The sequence below is a fragment of the Indicator indicator genome, chromosome 12 (genome assembly GCF_027791375.1).
Source record: "Indicator indicator isolate 239-I01 chromosome 12, UM_Iind_1.1, whole genome shotgun sequence".
NCBI lineage: Eukaryota > Metazoa > Chordata > Aves > Piciformes > Indicatoridae > Indicator > Indicator indicator.
The window spans coordinates 11,501,283-11,516,330 of NC_072021.1; the positions used below are offsets into that span (position 1 = coordinate 11,501,283).

The 15,048-nt window shown below is 35.7% G+C and overlaps 1 protein-coding gene across 3 annotated transcripts in view; it reads left to right on the plus strand.

The window, feature by feature from the left end:
- CSMD3 (CUB and Sushi multiple domains 3) overlaps positions 1 to 15,048 on the plus strand; it is a 383,091-nt gene that overhangs the window by 262,811 nt on the left and 105,232 nt on the right. For all 3 annotated transcript variants that reach the window (XM_054385441.1, XM_054385442.1, XM_054385443.1), the window contains 3 exons: positions 6,866 to 7,057; positions 8,455 to 8,593; positions 10,848 to 11,035. In XM_054385441.1, coding sequence (XP_054241416.1) covers positions 6,866 to 7,057; positions 8,455 to 8,593; positions 10,848 to 11,035 — 519 coding nt within the window. The remainder of the gene's footprint in view (positions 1 to 6,865; positions 7,058 to 8,454; positions 8,594 to 10,847; positions 11,036 to 15,048) is intronic.

A 15,048-nucleotide genomic window follows, 5' to 3' on the forward strand; every position in this document is an offset into this window, starting at 1 on the left:
AAAGTGCATTAGTAATGGGTTGTACCCAGGATGTCCTGAAGTTGTGGTATGGCTAGCTGAAAGCAAAAACGAAATATTGAAAGAAATAGGTTAATTTATAAGTACTTTTGAAATCATGAATAAGTGCTCCTCTTTGTTATGTCGCCAAAAAATTCCCTTCTTTTAATCATATCAAAGTTTGAACCTTCTTGCTTTAAATCCCGTGCAACAGAGTTTGGCCAAACACTTGTGTCTTACATCAATGCAAAGCCTACTTGCCCTAAATTTACAGATTTAGAGTTTAAAATAGACTTTGTCTGACTTGTGGTATGGCATTACAGAGAATTCAAGCTGATTTAGTTCCAATTTGGGAATGTCATATGTTTCAGATTAATGTTTTAAGTTCGTATTTCAATTTCTTATGTGTGAGTCTATTCTTTGAATCTGAGAAACTGGTGTGTCTACTGTTAAAGCAATACTAAAATTTGACACTATACTTTAGGTTTTTCACATAATGTTTGTAATTCTGGGGGTGTGTCATTTTGTTTGCAAATAAAATCTATTACAGACCTTTGCAGCTGTCTATACAAACAAAATAAATTTGGAAGTGCAAAGATGTCTTTATGTAGAGTCATAATGTTGCAAATGAAACCACTTTTCTATTTCAGAAAAAAACCTCTAGTTTACATTCTTTAAAATTAACTATTAATTGATATCTAGTGTGAGGTGTCCCTGCCCGTGGCAGGGGGCTTGGGACTGGATGATCTTTGAGGTCCCTTCCAACACTAATAATTCTGTGATTGAAATAGTGCACAAGACAGCAAAATGTTTCTATAGCAGTATGTTTGTACAAACTTCTGAAACTATTCTAGCTGAGGTAATTTGAAGATAGAGGCATGTATTTTATTTTCCAGTACTTTTTTATTGGTGTTAGTCTGTAAAAATGTAGCCAAATGTATATGGCTTACACTATTTTGCATAACAGCTGTCTTCCTAAAATACCAATAGAAGAGCATTATGGTTTGGTATACACGATTGTATGATTTAGTCACAGTAGCAAATCTGAGAATGAGGGGATAAGGAAGCCTGATCATTATCTTATGCTTAATGATACTGTTTGCCTCTTGAGGCTCCTTTGGGTAAAAAAAATATGAACTTTGATTTGACTACATGAGGAGTATAATTTCAGTTAAGCTTTTCCCTTCCTTGCCTTTCTATTATTATCAAAAAGTGAACAAAACTGCATGAGTTCAGGGCTTGCTACTTTTTGTCTTCTATGTATGAAGAAGCATCTCCCAAACCACAACTGTCTTCTGGAGTTTTCACCCTGAAAATTAGAATCTACATTAATTATTCAGCAGTCCTTTTTTGGCAGTCTTATGCAGAACTGTAAGCAAATTGCAGTGTGACTGGTAAATTCATCTGCTCAGGTTTACACAAATTGTTTTTTCTGAAACAATGTAAAGTTTTACACCTTTAAATTCAGCTTCATCCTTCCTTGTTGAAATACCTTCTTGCAACATGTTTTTTATGTAGGACAGTAGTTTTGAGCTATTTTTTTCAATATTCTCTGAAATTGTATCATATTAAATATTTGGTACAAAACACAGAAGGAAAAAAATATTGTGGAACTGACATATGATCATCTGACTGGGAAAAATATTTTTCCATGGTAAGCAAATAAGATGTCATAATTATTCTGCTCTCTGTTTTCACTGATAAATTCTGATATTTTATTAATGCTACTTTGCAGATTAATTTTCTGTTTGTTTTTTCCAGCATTACTATTTTCCTTTTTTTATGATTCATTGTGCTGTCCTTTACAGAGATACACAAACATACACATGCATGCATGCACACATGTGATGGGCTCTTTTCTGCAAGAACAGATACATTTTCAGGACTGTTACCCTTTTTCTACACTCATTACAACAGAATGCCTAAATGTACAGGAAGGAGAGCTGTCTTGAGATTTATCTTCAGTTTCCACACACACATCCTTTTTCTCAAACTGAAATTCTTTCACACTCTCTGTATGGATTTTTGCATCCCATATGCATCTTCTGTAGTTTTGAGAAGAGATAACATGACAGTTACTTCAAGTTTGTCATCTCATTGTCTGTTCCTACTTTCCCTGTTTCCCCATTCATGTCTATGACTGCATATTTTGTAACATTGTACATTTTAAAGCAGATTTTTGGTGCTATTTTATTGCCATAGAATTTTTATTTTTTTTTTTTAACATTAAAAGCATTCTAGTAAGATGCCAGATGACATAAAGGACCGATCTAACTAAAGCATTTCACTAAAGGAATGCTCATCTTTCAGTCTTCTGTATGTGACTGTGAAAAAAATTATTTATGGACTGGTGACTTCAGTTACTGGCTGGACATATTCTGTCCCATAGTCTGAGGTATAATTCATTTACATACAGGAATTTTAAAATGTTTCAAAAGAAAATGAAAATAAGAATCAAATCTTTCTACTTCTTTATATTCCCATTGTTGTTTTGGAAAAGTTAATCTACATAATGAGACTGGGAAAAAAAATTAGCTGTTTTTTTTTGAGAGTGTTTTGTAATTTGTGCAAATTACCATAGTATAATCTTTTCCTAAGTAATAAATTTTAGTTATCTTGAGAAAGGTAAGAGTAATGATATTCAAGTGTATGGACAAAGTGTTACCAATTAACGATGTCAGTTCTGTAGCTGTTCCAAACTGTTCAATTATAGTACTCAAAAAAATAAAGCAAAAAGTAAACAAAAGCTAATACCTCAGACAAAAGAGAAAATTTAACTTTTAAGGCAGGAGCAATCCTCTCCTCTCTTTGGAGGAGTTCACCCATAGTATAAAGTTAAGGGCAAATCAAATCAGCAGTGATGCTCTCTCTTTCACAACTGTAATCCTTAACACGTGCAACCGAACAGGTTGCACGCTGTTCTATAAAGAATAAAATTAAACATATGTATTTTCACTCAGATTGTCTTAACTATCTTTTCAGTAGGAATGATATTAAAATATGAGTGATTATTGATAAGACTTTTCAGTTCATGTGTGTAGTCCAAGATCTGGTGACTGCTTATTTCTGAGAAGCTATTTCTATCTATCTCCCTGTATTCATAAGCACACACAAAGAAATAAGTCATCTGAAATAGGGATAAATCTGGTATAAAAAGCTTAAAAATCCCTATAGTTCCCCAAAAAAAACTCTCAACCCCCAAAGCATGCAATCTAAATGAAATTAAGATTTTCAAAACACTTCTCCCCAGCTGGAATGTGTTGCCATCATGATTACATATTGTCACAGTATCCATTTTATGCCGAGTTCCAGCAATTATCTGAAACCATATGTCAATTAATTTATTTGGGGATGGGGTTTATACTCAGTGCCAAAGCTATGAGCAAATGCTTAAGGGATAATAGATGTTCAGATCCAAAGAGTTCTTATTTATGAAAAAAAAAAAAATCTACTTATGAACTGTGCTCCTAACTTTCTCCAGTAAAATGTGGTAAAAGCAGTGTAGTACTTCAAATGGCTTTAACAAAATATATTTTAACAACTAATGTAAATTGACAGCAACAAAAACAGGAAGAAAAAAAGGAAATTAACTTATCCTATTAAACCTGTGTCTCCCTAAGAAAGAAAGTGTGTCTGACAGTAAAATCTGCTAAGGGTCATTAAGAACAAACATGATCCCCACTGTTTCCCCCATAAAAATGTGTGAGACTATACAGGGTTACAATGTAAACAAGACTTTAATAACAAGTTCACTGAACAATTGTTACTGCTACTAAATAATTTTCATTGATAATCAGTACAGTGCACAAAATAGTCTGAATGCAAATTCTGACTATAATAACACCAAAATAATATTTAAGGATGCAGCTGGTGAAGTAGTCTGTGTTTTCCAACTTGAATTATCAGAGAAGTATTCTAAAACATCATTACTGGTCATACAAGCCATTGCTGTTGGAAACACAGAAAAATAAATCTCCAAGTTTCATACAAAATTATATGCAATACAAACTAAACCAGCTAGTCATATCCCTGGGCTATTTTGCCTGGTTTAGTAGTCGTTTTCAGGCAGTAGATGCTTTCCCCCAAAATTCCTCCAGTTCCCATCTTGTGAAATGTATACTTAGAGCATAGTATACTATGGGGATTACAAGGCATGGCTTTACTCCCTGCGCTTTTGGTAATAATTGTCCTCACAGATGGCTAGTCAGGGTCTCCCTTAATGCTTTTATTCAGGTTAGGATCTCTCAGAAAGCTCACATAAAAGTTTTGTTTATACATGGGTGTGCACATATAATTCAGTAGAAGATTAGAGAACAATATGACAAAAAAAAACCTTACTGGTTGTTTATCATCAGGGTAATATTACTAAAATTTTAGTTGTTATACACTGGGAAACAGGGAAAGAAAAAAATTAAAACAAAAAAAATAGAAAGAACCATACCTTGCAAAGGACTTTGCAGCACTTGCCAATATGCATTTTTTCATGCAATTCTACAAGTTGTGCCTTGCCTGTTTCTATGAGCCTGGGGACAGCCAGTGAAATCCCCACTAGGGAACTACACAGATGAACAAATGCAAGTCTGTAACTCGCTTAGTAAACTTCTTTCTCAGGACAGAACAATCTACTTGACTTAAGCTTTCTTCTGACAATAGCATGCATGCAACTAATGTTTGACAATTTCATGCTTGCAAAGACAAGTACCCAAGTACACAGGACAGTTGGGGTTTGGGGAGCTTCAAACTCTGTGTTGCACACCCTTTTTTGTGCTCTGCACAAGTTGTGGACTCCATGAATTCAAAAGCAACCAGGAATCCCCAGGGAGGGATACCAGGGATAGTGTAAACCCTATTTCTTCTGTTCTGATATGTGCTACCAGGCTTGGTGCTAGGATGCATTCCATCAGTACTTAGTGTAAGAGGGAAATAAGATTCAGAAAGTTAGAGAGATATGGGGGGCACAGTCCCTGCTGTGGGTGAAATAGGTACCGGTCTGTGGCTGTGGACAGCAAAATGACCTGGTGGCTATCAGTCTCCTTTCTGCAGGAATTGATTTCATCATGTTTCGGATAAGGCACAGAAATGTTTCTGTTTATGACAGGATTCAAGGCAGGTAGCATTTAAGTGGGTGGAACACAATTTCTCTCCGATATGGACTGCTCTGACTGGCCAAAACTAACCAAAGGATACAGTATATTCTGAGTTCTCAGAAGATGAAAAATAATATATGTCTGATTTTTCTACTTGATTCAGCCTAAGTTTACCTTAAAGACTTCTTTATTACTTCTGACCTGGGTTAATGTATGAATCTTTTCATGTTTGATGAAATTCTGTTCCTGTATGATCTACCTCCAACATCTCATTCTTTTGTATGAAACATTTGCAGGATCTACTCTTATAATGCACTGAAATTTAGTATCCTATATTTTAGTTGCATTTTTTTCCTAAATTAGAAGTCAGCAGCTTAAAGATAAAAGGAAGTGTCCTGATCATTGTGTCTCAAGCAGAATTTTTAAAAAATTCTATCATTATATATAAAAAAGTAACTGTCCATCACTTATTCTGCCATAGTCAATAGTTCAAATAAATATTTATTCAATCTTTGAGGAATAATCAGTAAAAAAATTCTGATCAGAGTTGATTTTTTGTGGGATTTCTTTCTTTTTTTTTTTTTTTTTTTTTTTTTGGTGTTTTGTTTCCCCCCTGCCCTCCTGTACTAAGGATTTCTTATTTGGAAAAACAGCCCCATAAAACACTCCATAACTTTATAGGCCTAATTCTTTTAGTTCTTTTATTATGCCCTAAAAATGAAGATGCTTGTATTTTTAGGGAAATACCCTTTTTTAAAAACCAAGATTTCTTCCTTATAAACATAGTAAATATACAAGCCATGCACATTTTATCTGAATACATTTCTGTCTGCTGGTATTAGCTCCTCAGAAAGAGAGCATCTGAATTAAATCTTACTACTGCCACTTTGTGTTTATGTTACACAGATTACTGAGCTCAGTGGGACTAGTTCCACAGGCAACTCTTGACATTTGTTATTTATTTGTAATGCATATAACATGTTACAGTTCTACAATGTAAGTAGAAAACAATTTTTGCTTACATAAACGTTGATGTGGTTAGTTTTCACATAGACTTATATACTTTGGTTCATAATAGCTGCTTGTAATACGTTAAATCCAGGGAAAAATACTTACAAATCTCTCATACTTCTCATGTAGTCGTTGTCATTTTGTGTCATCTTAGTAATAATCTATACTTATGCATTATTTGTTGTTGTATATTCTCTCAGTAGTTATATATTCTCTCAAACTGAATTAATGTGCATTTTTTATGTAGGTGATGTCTTTAATATTATTAGAAAAACCTAGCATATCATATGTGTCATGTGCAAGGATATAGATATGAGTAATCAGTGAAATTCACTTCCAAATTCACTACTAAATGTTACAGCATACATACATTTAATAACTGAAGATGTGTACAAACATGGCTTATTGGACAGTTGTTATTATTTTTTTTCTGTAATTCATATTAAAATTTCCATTAAGTTAGATGTGCTGAGTTTTCTAGGTCATATGAAATCTTCTATTTCCTTATTCCCCCACCCCCCCAAATTAAAAAAAAGACAAACAAAATGCAAACAAACAAAACATTAAAAAATAGATACTTTTAATAAATAAAGTAGGTGACAAAATGTAATAGTATACAACTAGCAGTTGTTGGATGAATTCTTAATGTTTTAAGGGTGAGTAGGAATATTTTGGATTTACAGAGTTACCTGATTAGAAAAAGGTACTGAACCAAAAATGCATTGAAAATCTGACTTTCAATTTTTTTATTTTTTCCCTTTCTCTGCCAGGCTCTGTAGCTACTGCTTGCCGTGATCCTGGTGTCCCCATGAACGGAACTAGAAATGGGGATGGAAGAGAACCTGGAGACACTGTCATTTTTCAGTGTGACCCTGGCTATGAATTGCAAGGAGATGAGAGAATAACCTGCATTCAGGTAGAAAATCGGTACTTCTGGCAACCCAACCCACCAGTCTGTATAGGTATGCAGAAAAAAATACAGAATGGTTTCCTAAAATTTTGAAATTCTGGTGTAATGAACTACACTGCTCTAGAACTCTCTCTGAAGACCAAATGCATGCAAGTACTGCCCATCTGCACTTATTCTGCGTTAAGTTCTGATGAACATTATCAAAATCTTACCTCTGTAGTTGTTAGTATAATAGATCTCATCATTTCCCTCTCAAGTCCATATCGTTTATAACTTGATGAACTGTGACAGAGATAGCAAGAAAGTCAATGTCAATGGCACTGTTAACTTTACCTTAAATTGTTTTGTTTTGTGTTTTGTTTTTTATTTGGTGTTGGTTTTTTTGGTTTGTTTTTTACAGTAAGTATGTTTAAACACTGGAAAGTTTTCCCAGAGAGGCTGTAGATGTCCTATATCTGGAAACATACAAGGTCAGGTTGGACAGGGCTTTGACCAACTTAATTTGGACTAGGTGACCTTTAAAGGTCCCCTTCAACCCAACTGGTTCTATTATTCTATATGTAAGATCATGGAGTCACAGAATGTTAGGGGTTGAAAGGGACCTCAAAAAATCATCTAGTCCAACCCCCCCTGCCAGAGCAGGATTGCCTAGAGCAGGTCACACAGGAACTCATCCAGGTGGGTTTTGAATGTCTCCAGTGAAGGAGACTCCACAACCTCTCTGGGTGGCCCGTTCAAAAAAGATCTTTAGAAAACATTCTTATTTTCTTGTTCTTCCATGAAACCTCAACCAAGGAATGTTGAACTATAAAATGTCATGAGAATAGTGGTACTTTCATTCTTCATATTAAGTATTTACATTTCTAGACCACAAACACACAATATTTAGGAACCTCAAAATCACACCCTATTCTGTGTGTGCTTGCAAGATATTTTCTTTATTTCTTTGTCTGAAAACTGCAATTACTAGTATGTTTTTTTTTAAATTTAATTTATTTTATTACAATCTTGATCTGAGATCCTAATCAGTGTTGTCTGGTGAAAATATATTAGTTGCATTATCAACATAAGTAAATCATATTTCATAACCTAAAAACCATACTTCATAGCCTAAGACTTTATTTTAACAAGAGGTAGAAAGTGGAAAGCTTATCCAGTTCAGATTTTTCATGTCTGCACCAGAGCATCTTTCAGAAAAGACTTGACATAATATTATGCAAGCAAATAAAAGGACAGAGAGTTCAGAAACAAGTCCTTCACATAGTAGTATTAGTATTTGTTCAAGGAGAAGTGTGGATGCATTTTTAATTTTGATTAAAGCTTTCTAAATACTTGACTTGTTTCTTGTTTAAATTTTGGAGGGCATTAAATGCCAGAGAACAGATTGCTGGTGCTTGATTCTTTTTCTCTTACCTTCTTTCCTCAATTCCAATTTATTTTTATTCACAGCTCCCTGTGGAGGAAACTTGACTGGCTCATCAGGTTTTATACTTTCACCAAATTTCCCTCATCCTTATCCCCACAGCAGAGACTGTGATTGGACTATCACTGTTAATAATGATTATGTTATATCATTGGCATTCATCAGGTAAACTGCTATTTGCTCCTTATTTTTAAAGTTATGTTTGTAACTTTATTATTGGCTTTTTATTATGGGTTCAGAGCTTTGTAGGTCTTTGTGTATACTGATATATGTATACTGTATGTAGCTCTGTATGGATACTTAACTGTCAAAGTGATGAATAATTGGGTGTTCTGGTGGCAGTCATGTCCAATGTGTTATTCAGTGCATACAGAGATGGAGCTTGGGAGCTCGTTGCTTCTGTTTTTCAAAGCAGTCTCAGTTTACACAATCTGGTGTGGAATTGGATGGTGCTCTATTTACCAAGATGCTCTTCCTGAGAAAGCATCCTGGAGTAACTCACTGAACTGAACCCCAACCCAGAAGATTTTCTTAAATGATGAAGCTTACTTATTCATCATATTTTATATGACACAGTCACCTGCTATTTAAGCAAAGTTTCAAAAGTAGTCAGTCCTTAAATTTAGTTTTGTTAGTCTGCATTATTTCAGGATACTTCAAAATATTTCCTGTTATTCTGGTTATTAAAATGAATTATTATAGCATTTTCCATTATCACAGCATAAGAATAAATTGAGCTTAATGGAATCCACAGAGAAGCTTTTCCTGTCTGCTTTATATGCAATCCATACAGTAAATTAATATGTATATTATGTGTGAAAAATAAACATCCCACTGGGGTATATCATGATGTCACAGAAAAATGAAAGATTTTGCTAGTAATACCACATCTATTTTAAGTCTTTCTTATGCTGGTTGTTCTATAATAATGGTTTCATTTCAAGACCCACCAGGATGCATTCCTATGTGACCTGCCCTGGGTGAACCTGCTTTGGCAGCGGGGGTTGAACTCAGTGATCTTCAGAGGTCTCTTCCAACCCCTACCATTCTATTATTCTATGGTTGTTCTGATCAGTGATAAAATGTCTTGTTTAGTGATACGGATCATATAGTTGTCCATTCTTGGTGCTTGGTGATACAGTGTGTGTTTTGAAGAATTCCTTCCAAGAAAACGAATTGCTCAATTATATTTGCATAATAACAATTTCATGATTTATTTGGTGATTTCAGAATGCTGTAAGTTGGTAAGGAACTTTATACTGTGCAGTAGCACTTCTTTTTGTTTGGTGAAATATCGTGGGATCAAAATATTTAAGAATATTCTATTCTTTAATTGTACATTTAGATATATCGGTTCCTTCATCTTAGAATAAAATCAATGTGTTACAGTGTGACTTTTTACAGTATAGTATACAAACACTTTATAGATCCCAATATTGCCAAGCTGTTCTTAAAACTTAAGTGGTTACTATGATTTTTTTTTGGCAGAACCTGTCAATCTTACTCGTGGTCAGACTGCATACTTACTGACACTTGCCTCCCTAATGACACACGGACTGTTTAAACTAAGTACTGGATACTCCACTGAGTATTGTTAAATACACTTTTGTGTGGCACCTACTCCAGATAATCCTTTTAAATTCAAGGCAAACTGATACTTTAAAAATTGAAGCTGTTGTTTTTCCTTGAAGAATCTGTATTATGTCTTCAATGCCTACATTTATTTTAACTGGGAGATAGTGTCAAGTGAAGACAAAATAGTTCTAGTGGTTAGATTTTGATTCTTTTACTAACAGTGCTTTTTAAAACTTTTTTGTACAGAGACAATTTTATAAATAATTTTATTAACTCTCTGCCACAATTAAAAATTTACTAATCAGCTTAGTTAATTAAATGTAGCTACATCATTTACTAAAATTATTATTATTTTAATTAACTAAATTTAAGTTCAGAAGAAAAGATGAGGTTTCAATACTATATATTATAGGCAAAATGCTTCTTGCTCTTGAAGTTACTGGAAGATCATCTCCTGGTGGTCTGAAACTATGCAGTCTAACTGGAAGCTGTGTGCACTGTTCTTTGCAGCTGACTGCATTATATCATAAAGCATTTCTGCCAAGGATTTCAGTAAATCTATGTTGTTTATTTCTCTAGAGCTTTAGGAATAATGTTCTTTTTCCTTTATCTTTTCTTTTTTACTGCATTACATCAAAGTACTGCTTCTAAGCAGAGAAAAAAATAAGGCTAGTATTTCTGGATTTTTTGAACAAAATGCTTCTAAAAATCATTATTCTGACAGTGGAGGGTTTTTTCCCTTTTATGAAAGCAGTGATAGTAAACTTTTACTTAATCTAATATGAGCGAAAGTGTTGCACAAAACATATTCTATCTAAAAATTCTCCTTTTTTTTGCTCTACAGTTTCAGTATAGAACCAAATTACGATTTTCTTTATATCTACGATGGGCCAGATGGTAATAGCCCACTGATTGGGAGCTTTCAAGATAGCAAGCTGCCAGAGAGGATAGAAAGCAGTTCAAACACCATGCATCTGGCTTTTCGAAGTGATGGATCTGTTAGTTTTACTGGATTCCATCTGGAGTACAAAGGTAAATAAAATTACTTTTCTTTTCTATTAAAAATGTCCAGTGCTTGATTGTAAATTTTAATCTGGTTTATTTTCTTATATTTTTTTTGTCTGGTAAAGTTCTGGTTTTGTCCACGAGTATGATAACACATATTATCTATCAGGTGGAGAAAGGAGACTACACAGTTTATTGGACTGTATGGATCTGGTGTTTGGCACATCAGACTCACAGAAGCATAAGAATCTGGTGGACACCAGTGCACAGTGAATACCAATGCCATCAAGCTATGAAGGGACAGAACCTATCTGTATTTCTCTATTGGAAGGCAAAGTGCGCCTAATAGGGAATGAATGGTGTAAACACACAGTTGTGACTGGATCTGAAGCTTCATGCATCCTTGGCATAGACTTCCTCAGGATAGGGTATTTCAAGGATCCAAAAGGATACCAGTGAGCCTTTAGGATAGCTGCCTTGAAGACAGAGGAAATGAAACAACTGTTTGCCTTGCCTGGTGTCTCAGAGGACCCTTCTGTGGTGGTGTTGCTGAGAGTTGAAGAGCAACAGGTGCCAATCACTTCCACGGTGTTGCACAGATGGCAATATTGCACCAACCAAGACTCCCAAGGGGAGTAATCACTAAGACTTACTTGCCTTTTAACAGTTGCTTATGGCCTGTTAGCAAGTGTAGTGGAGAGTGGAGACTGATGGTAGACTATTGTGACCTGAACCAAGTCATGTCCCTGATGAGAGTTACAATGGCAAACATGACAGAACTTCAATACGAACTGGAGTCAAAGGCAGCCAAAGTAGTATGTCACAAGTGATACTGCCATTACATTTTTCTTGTTCCCATTGGCAGCAGACAGCAGGCCAGAGTTTGCTTGCAGTTGGAGGGGCATCCAGTACAGCCTTATCATTTGCCATGGACAGATCCAGACTGCACTGAAAGAGGGTGGAGCTCTGGAACACCTGCAATACAGTGATGACATCATTGCTTGGGATGACACAGTAGAAGTGTTTTTAAGAAAAATAAGAAAATAGTCCAAATCCTTCTGAAAAACAGTTTTGCTATAAAACAAAATAAGGTCAAGGGACCTGCACAGAAGATCCAATTTTCAGGAATAAAATGGAAAGATGGGCTTTTCTGGATCCTGATAGATGTGATTAACGAAATAGCAGCTGTGCGTCCACCACCTCTAAAAACCAAACATATGCTTTCTTAGATGTTGTGAATTTTTGGAGAGTGGATATTCCAAACTGCAGTTTGATTGTAAGCCCTCTTTATCAAGTGACTCTGAAGAAGAACAATTTTAAATGGGGCCCTGATTAGCCTTTGAACAAATTTAAAGGCAGATAATTCATGCAATAGCCCTCAGGCCAGTCCAGAGAGATGTACAAAATGTGGTATACATTGCAACTGGTAAGAATGGTCCTACTTGGAGCTTCTGGTATAGAGCACATGTCTGGATTTGATGCTAACTCCTAGAGTTTTGGAATCAAGGATACAGGACATCCAAGGCTCAGTATAACTTCAGCTGACAAAGAGATATTGATGATGTATGAAGGGGTTTAAGTTACATTGGGAGTGGCTGGTAGTGAAGTACAGTTCCTCCTGGCTCCCTGGCTGATGATACTAGGGTGGATGTTCAAAGTAAGGGTCTCCTTTACACATTATGCAACTGATACTTTGTGGAGTAAGTGGGTCACACTAATCACAGAACAGGCTCAAACAGGAAATCCTAGTTGCCCAGAAGTCTTGGAAGTAACCATGGACTGACCAGAAGGCAAAGATTTTGGAGTATGAACCAGCAGGTGGATCAGTCTGCTAAAACTGAAGTGGCCCAGGTGGATCTGGATTGGCAATAAAGGTGGATCTGGATTGGCAATAAAGGTGGATCTGGATTGGTTTATTTATAACTCAGTGGGCCCTTGATACTTCAGCCCATCAAGGAAGAGATGGAACATACAGACGGGTCCATGACTGAGGAGTGGATTTGACCATGACACTTGTGCACGGGTTATCCACAGATGAGAAATCTGTGCTGCCGTTAGGCAAGCCAAACACTTAGAGCCTTTAGGATATGGAGGACAATATCTGTAATGGAATGTTATGGGTTGAGTTGAATCTGCTGCTGATATGCAATACCATGCTGCCATCATGCCAGCTTCAAAGTGAAAGTTATCAACATTATCTCGTCCTAAATCCAAACCACAGCATTCTAACAGCTACTAGAAAGAAAATAACTCTGTCCCATCTGAAAGCACGACACAAAGCCTAATGCAAAGACCTGCATCTTCAATGGAATAACCCCATGCAACAGTAAAGGCTGAGGGCTGATGGGATAGGGTAAAGCTCTGCAGTAAAGGATCTGGAGGGCCTTGTATACAAATTGACCACGAGCCAGAATTGTATCCCTGTGGTAATGCCTTCTGGGCTGAAAGTGGAACACTGGAAGCAAGAGTGCAACAGCAGACCCAGGCAAGTGATTCTTCTCTCTGATTCTTCTGAGAGTTCACTGATGCTGAAAAAATTTTACATACAGAAGTCCAGTCCAATGGACAGTAACCAAGATGATTAGGAGAGTGAAGCATATAGCACAGAAAGAGAGTCTGAGGGAACTGGGTTTTCTTCAACTAACTAAAGAAATCATAACCAGACTGGACAAAGACCTAAGCAATCTAAAATCAGCCCTGCTTTGCATGGGGTTTGTGCTACACCTCTTCTAACCAAAATTGTTCTGATTAGATGACATTTTTCCACACAAAATTGTAGTAGTTGCAGTTGTGTCCTGTGTGTACATTGTGTATTTTGCGTAGCAGTAGTACTCAAGTTGTGCCTCATTGTCAGGCCATATTTTTCAGATACAAATCTCAGACACAACTGTGTCTCAGGTCTGGTCTGTAATCCTGTTTCTAATTAAGTTTTGTTCTTTCCTTCCTCCTTCTCTTCATTTCTGTTGTATAATGGAGGAGCAGCTTATTAGTTCTTCTAAGTGCTCTGGAGAATAATTATGGAATGTTTGCTATAGTTAAGTCTGTAATATTCTTTCTAAGAAGCTTATTATGGCTTTGTTTTCTTTGAGACTTAGGGATGGAGTAGTAACTCATCAAGTTCTGGACAAAACACCTGCTTCTCTTGGCTTTTGATGCTGTTTTCCATGCACTCAGATACTAGCTTTCTAGAGAGTTTTGGCATCATTACCGTACATTAGACAACAGAGATTTCCTTATTGAACTCAAGAATGCTGCAGCACATATTACTACCTGTTTCCAGCCTGTATTTCAGAAGCCTTAATTGATCCAGTGGTATGCCAAGGTTAGCAGAGATGTAATTGCTGTTTTACTTGAAGCTTGCTGCAAAATTTTGTTATGGGCAAAAAGAATTTACACATGGTATGCACAGCCAAGAATATAATGTTACTGCAACTCAGATCTTAACTGTATAATGAAACAATTATTTTCAGTCCATATCTGATTATTACAGAAAACAATTTTAAAACTACAGAAAAATGTCTTCATAATAATACAACTGAAAATGTAACACAATTATTTTCTCTGGTATTCTGCTAAACTTGAAAATGCCCTTCTGTGTTTTCAGCTTACTGATACTAGTATTTGTGGGAAAGAAAGGGGAAAGGCTACAGGAAAAGTCAACCTCTTGAATTCTTCAATTGAAGCAATATGATATTGATCCTGAAGGACTTTTCCCCCATTCTCTTGGGAGTACCATTTTGGTTTTGTAAATTATTAGTGGTTCTCAGGTAGACATGATGAATTCTTTGCCTCATTTGGCTTCATTCTTCATATACGGTAGCACAGTATACTCACTTTCTTTACATATCGTTTGACAAATACTCCAAATTTTCAAAAGTAACTTGAAGGTGCTAAATATTTCAGGCTTTAATTTTCAGAACAGCTATTAAGAAATTGTGCTTCAATAGTGACGTTGTTATTGTTTAGTCAGCAACTTCAGAAGTCTGTCACAACTGTGTCTTTGGGGAAAAGAAAATTACAGGGCTGCAGTTTTTCCCTAG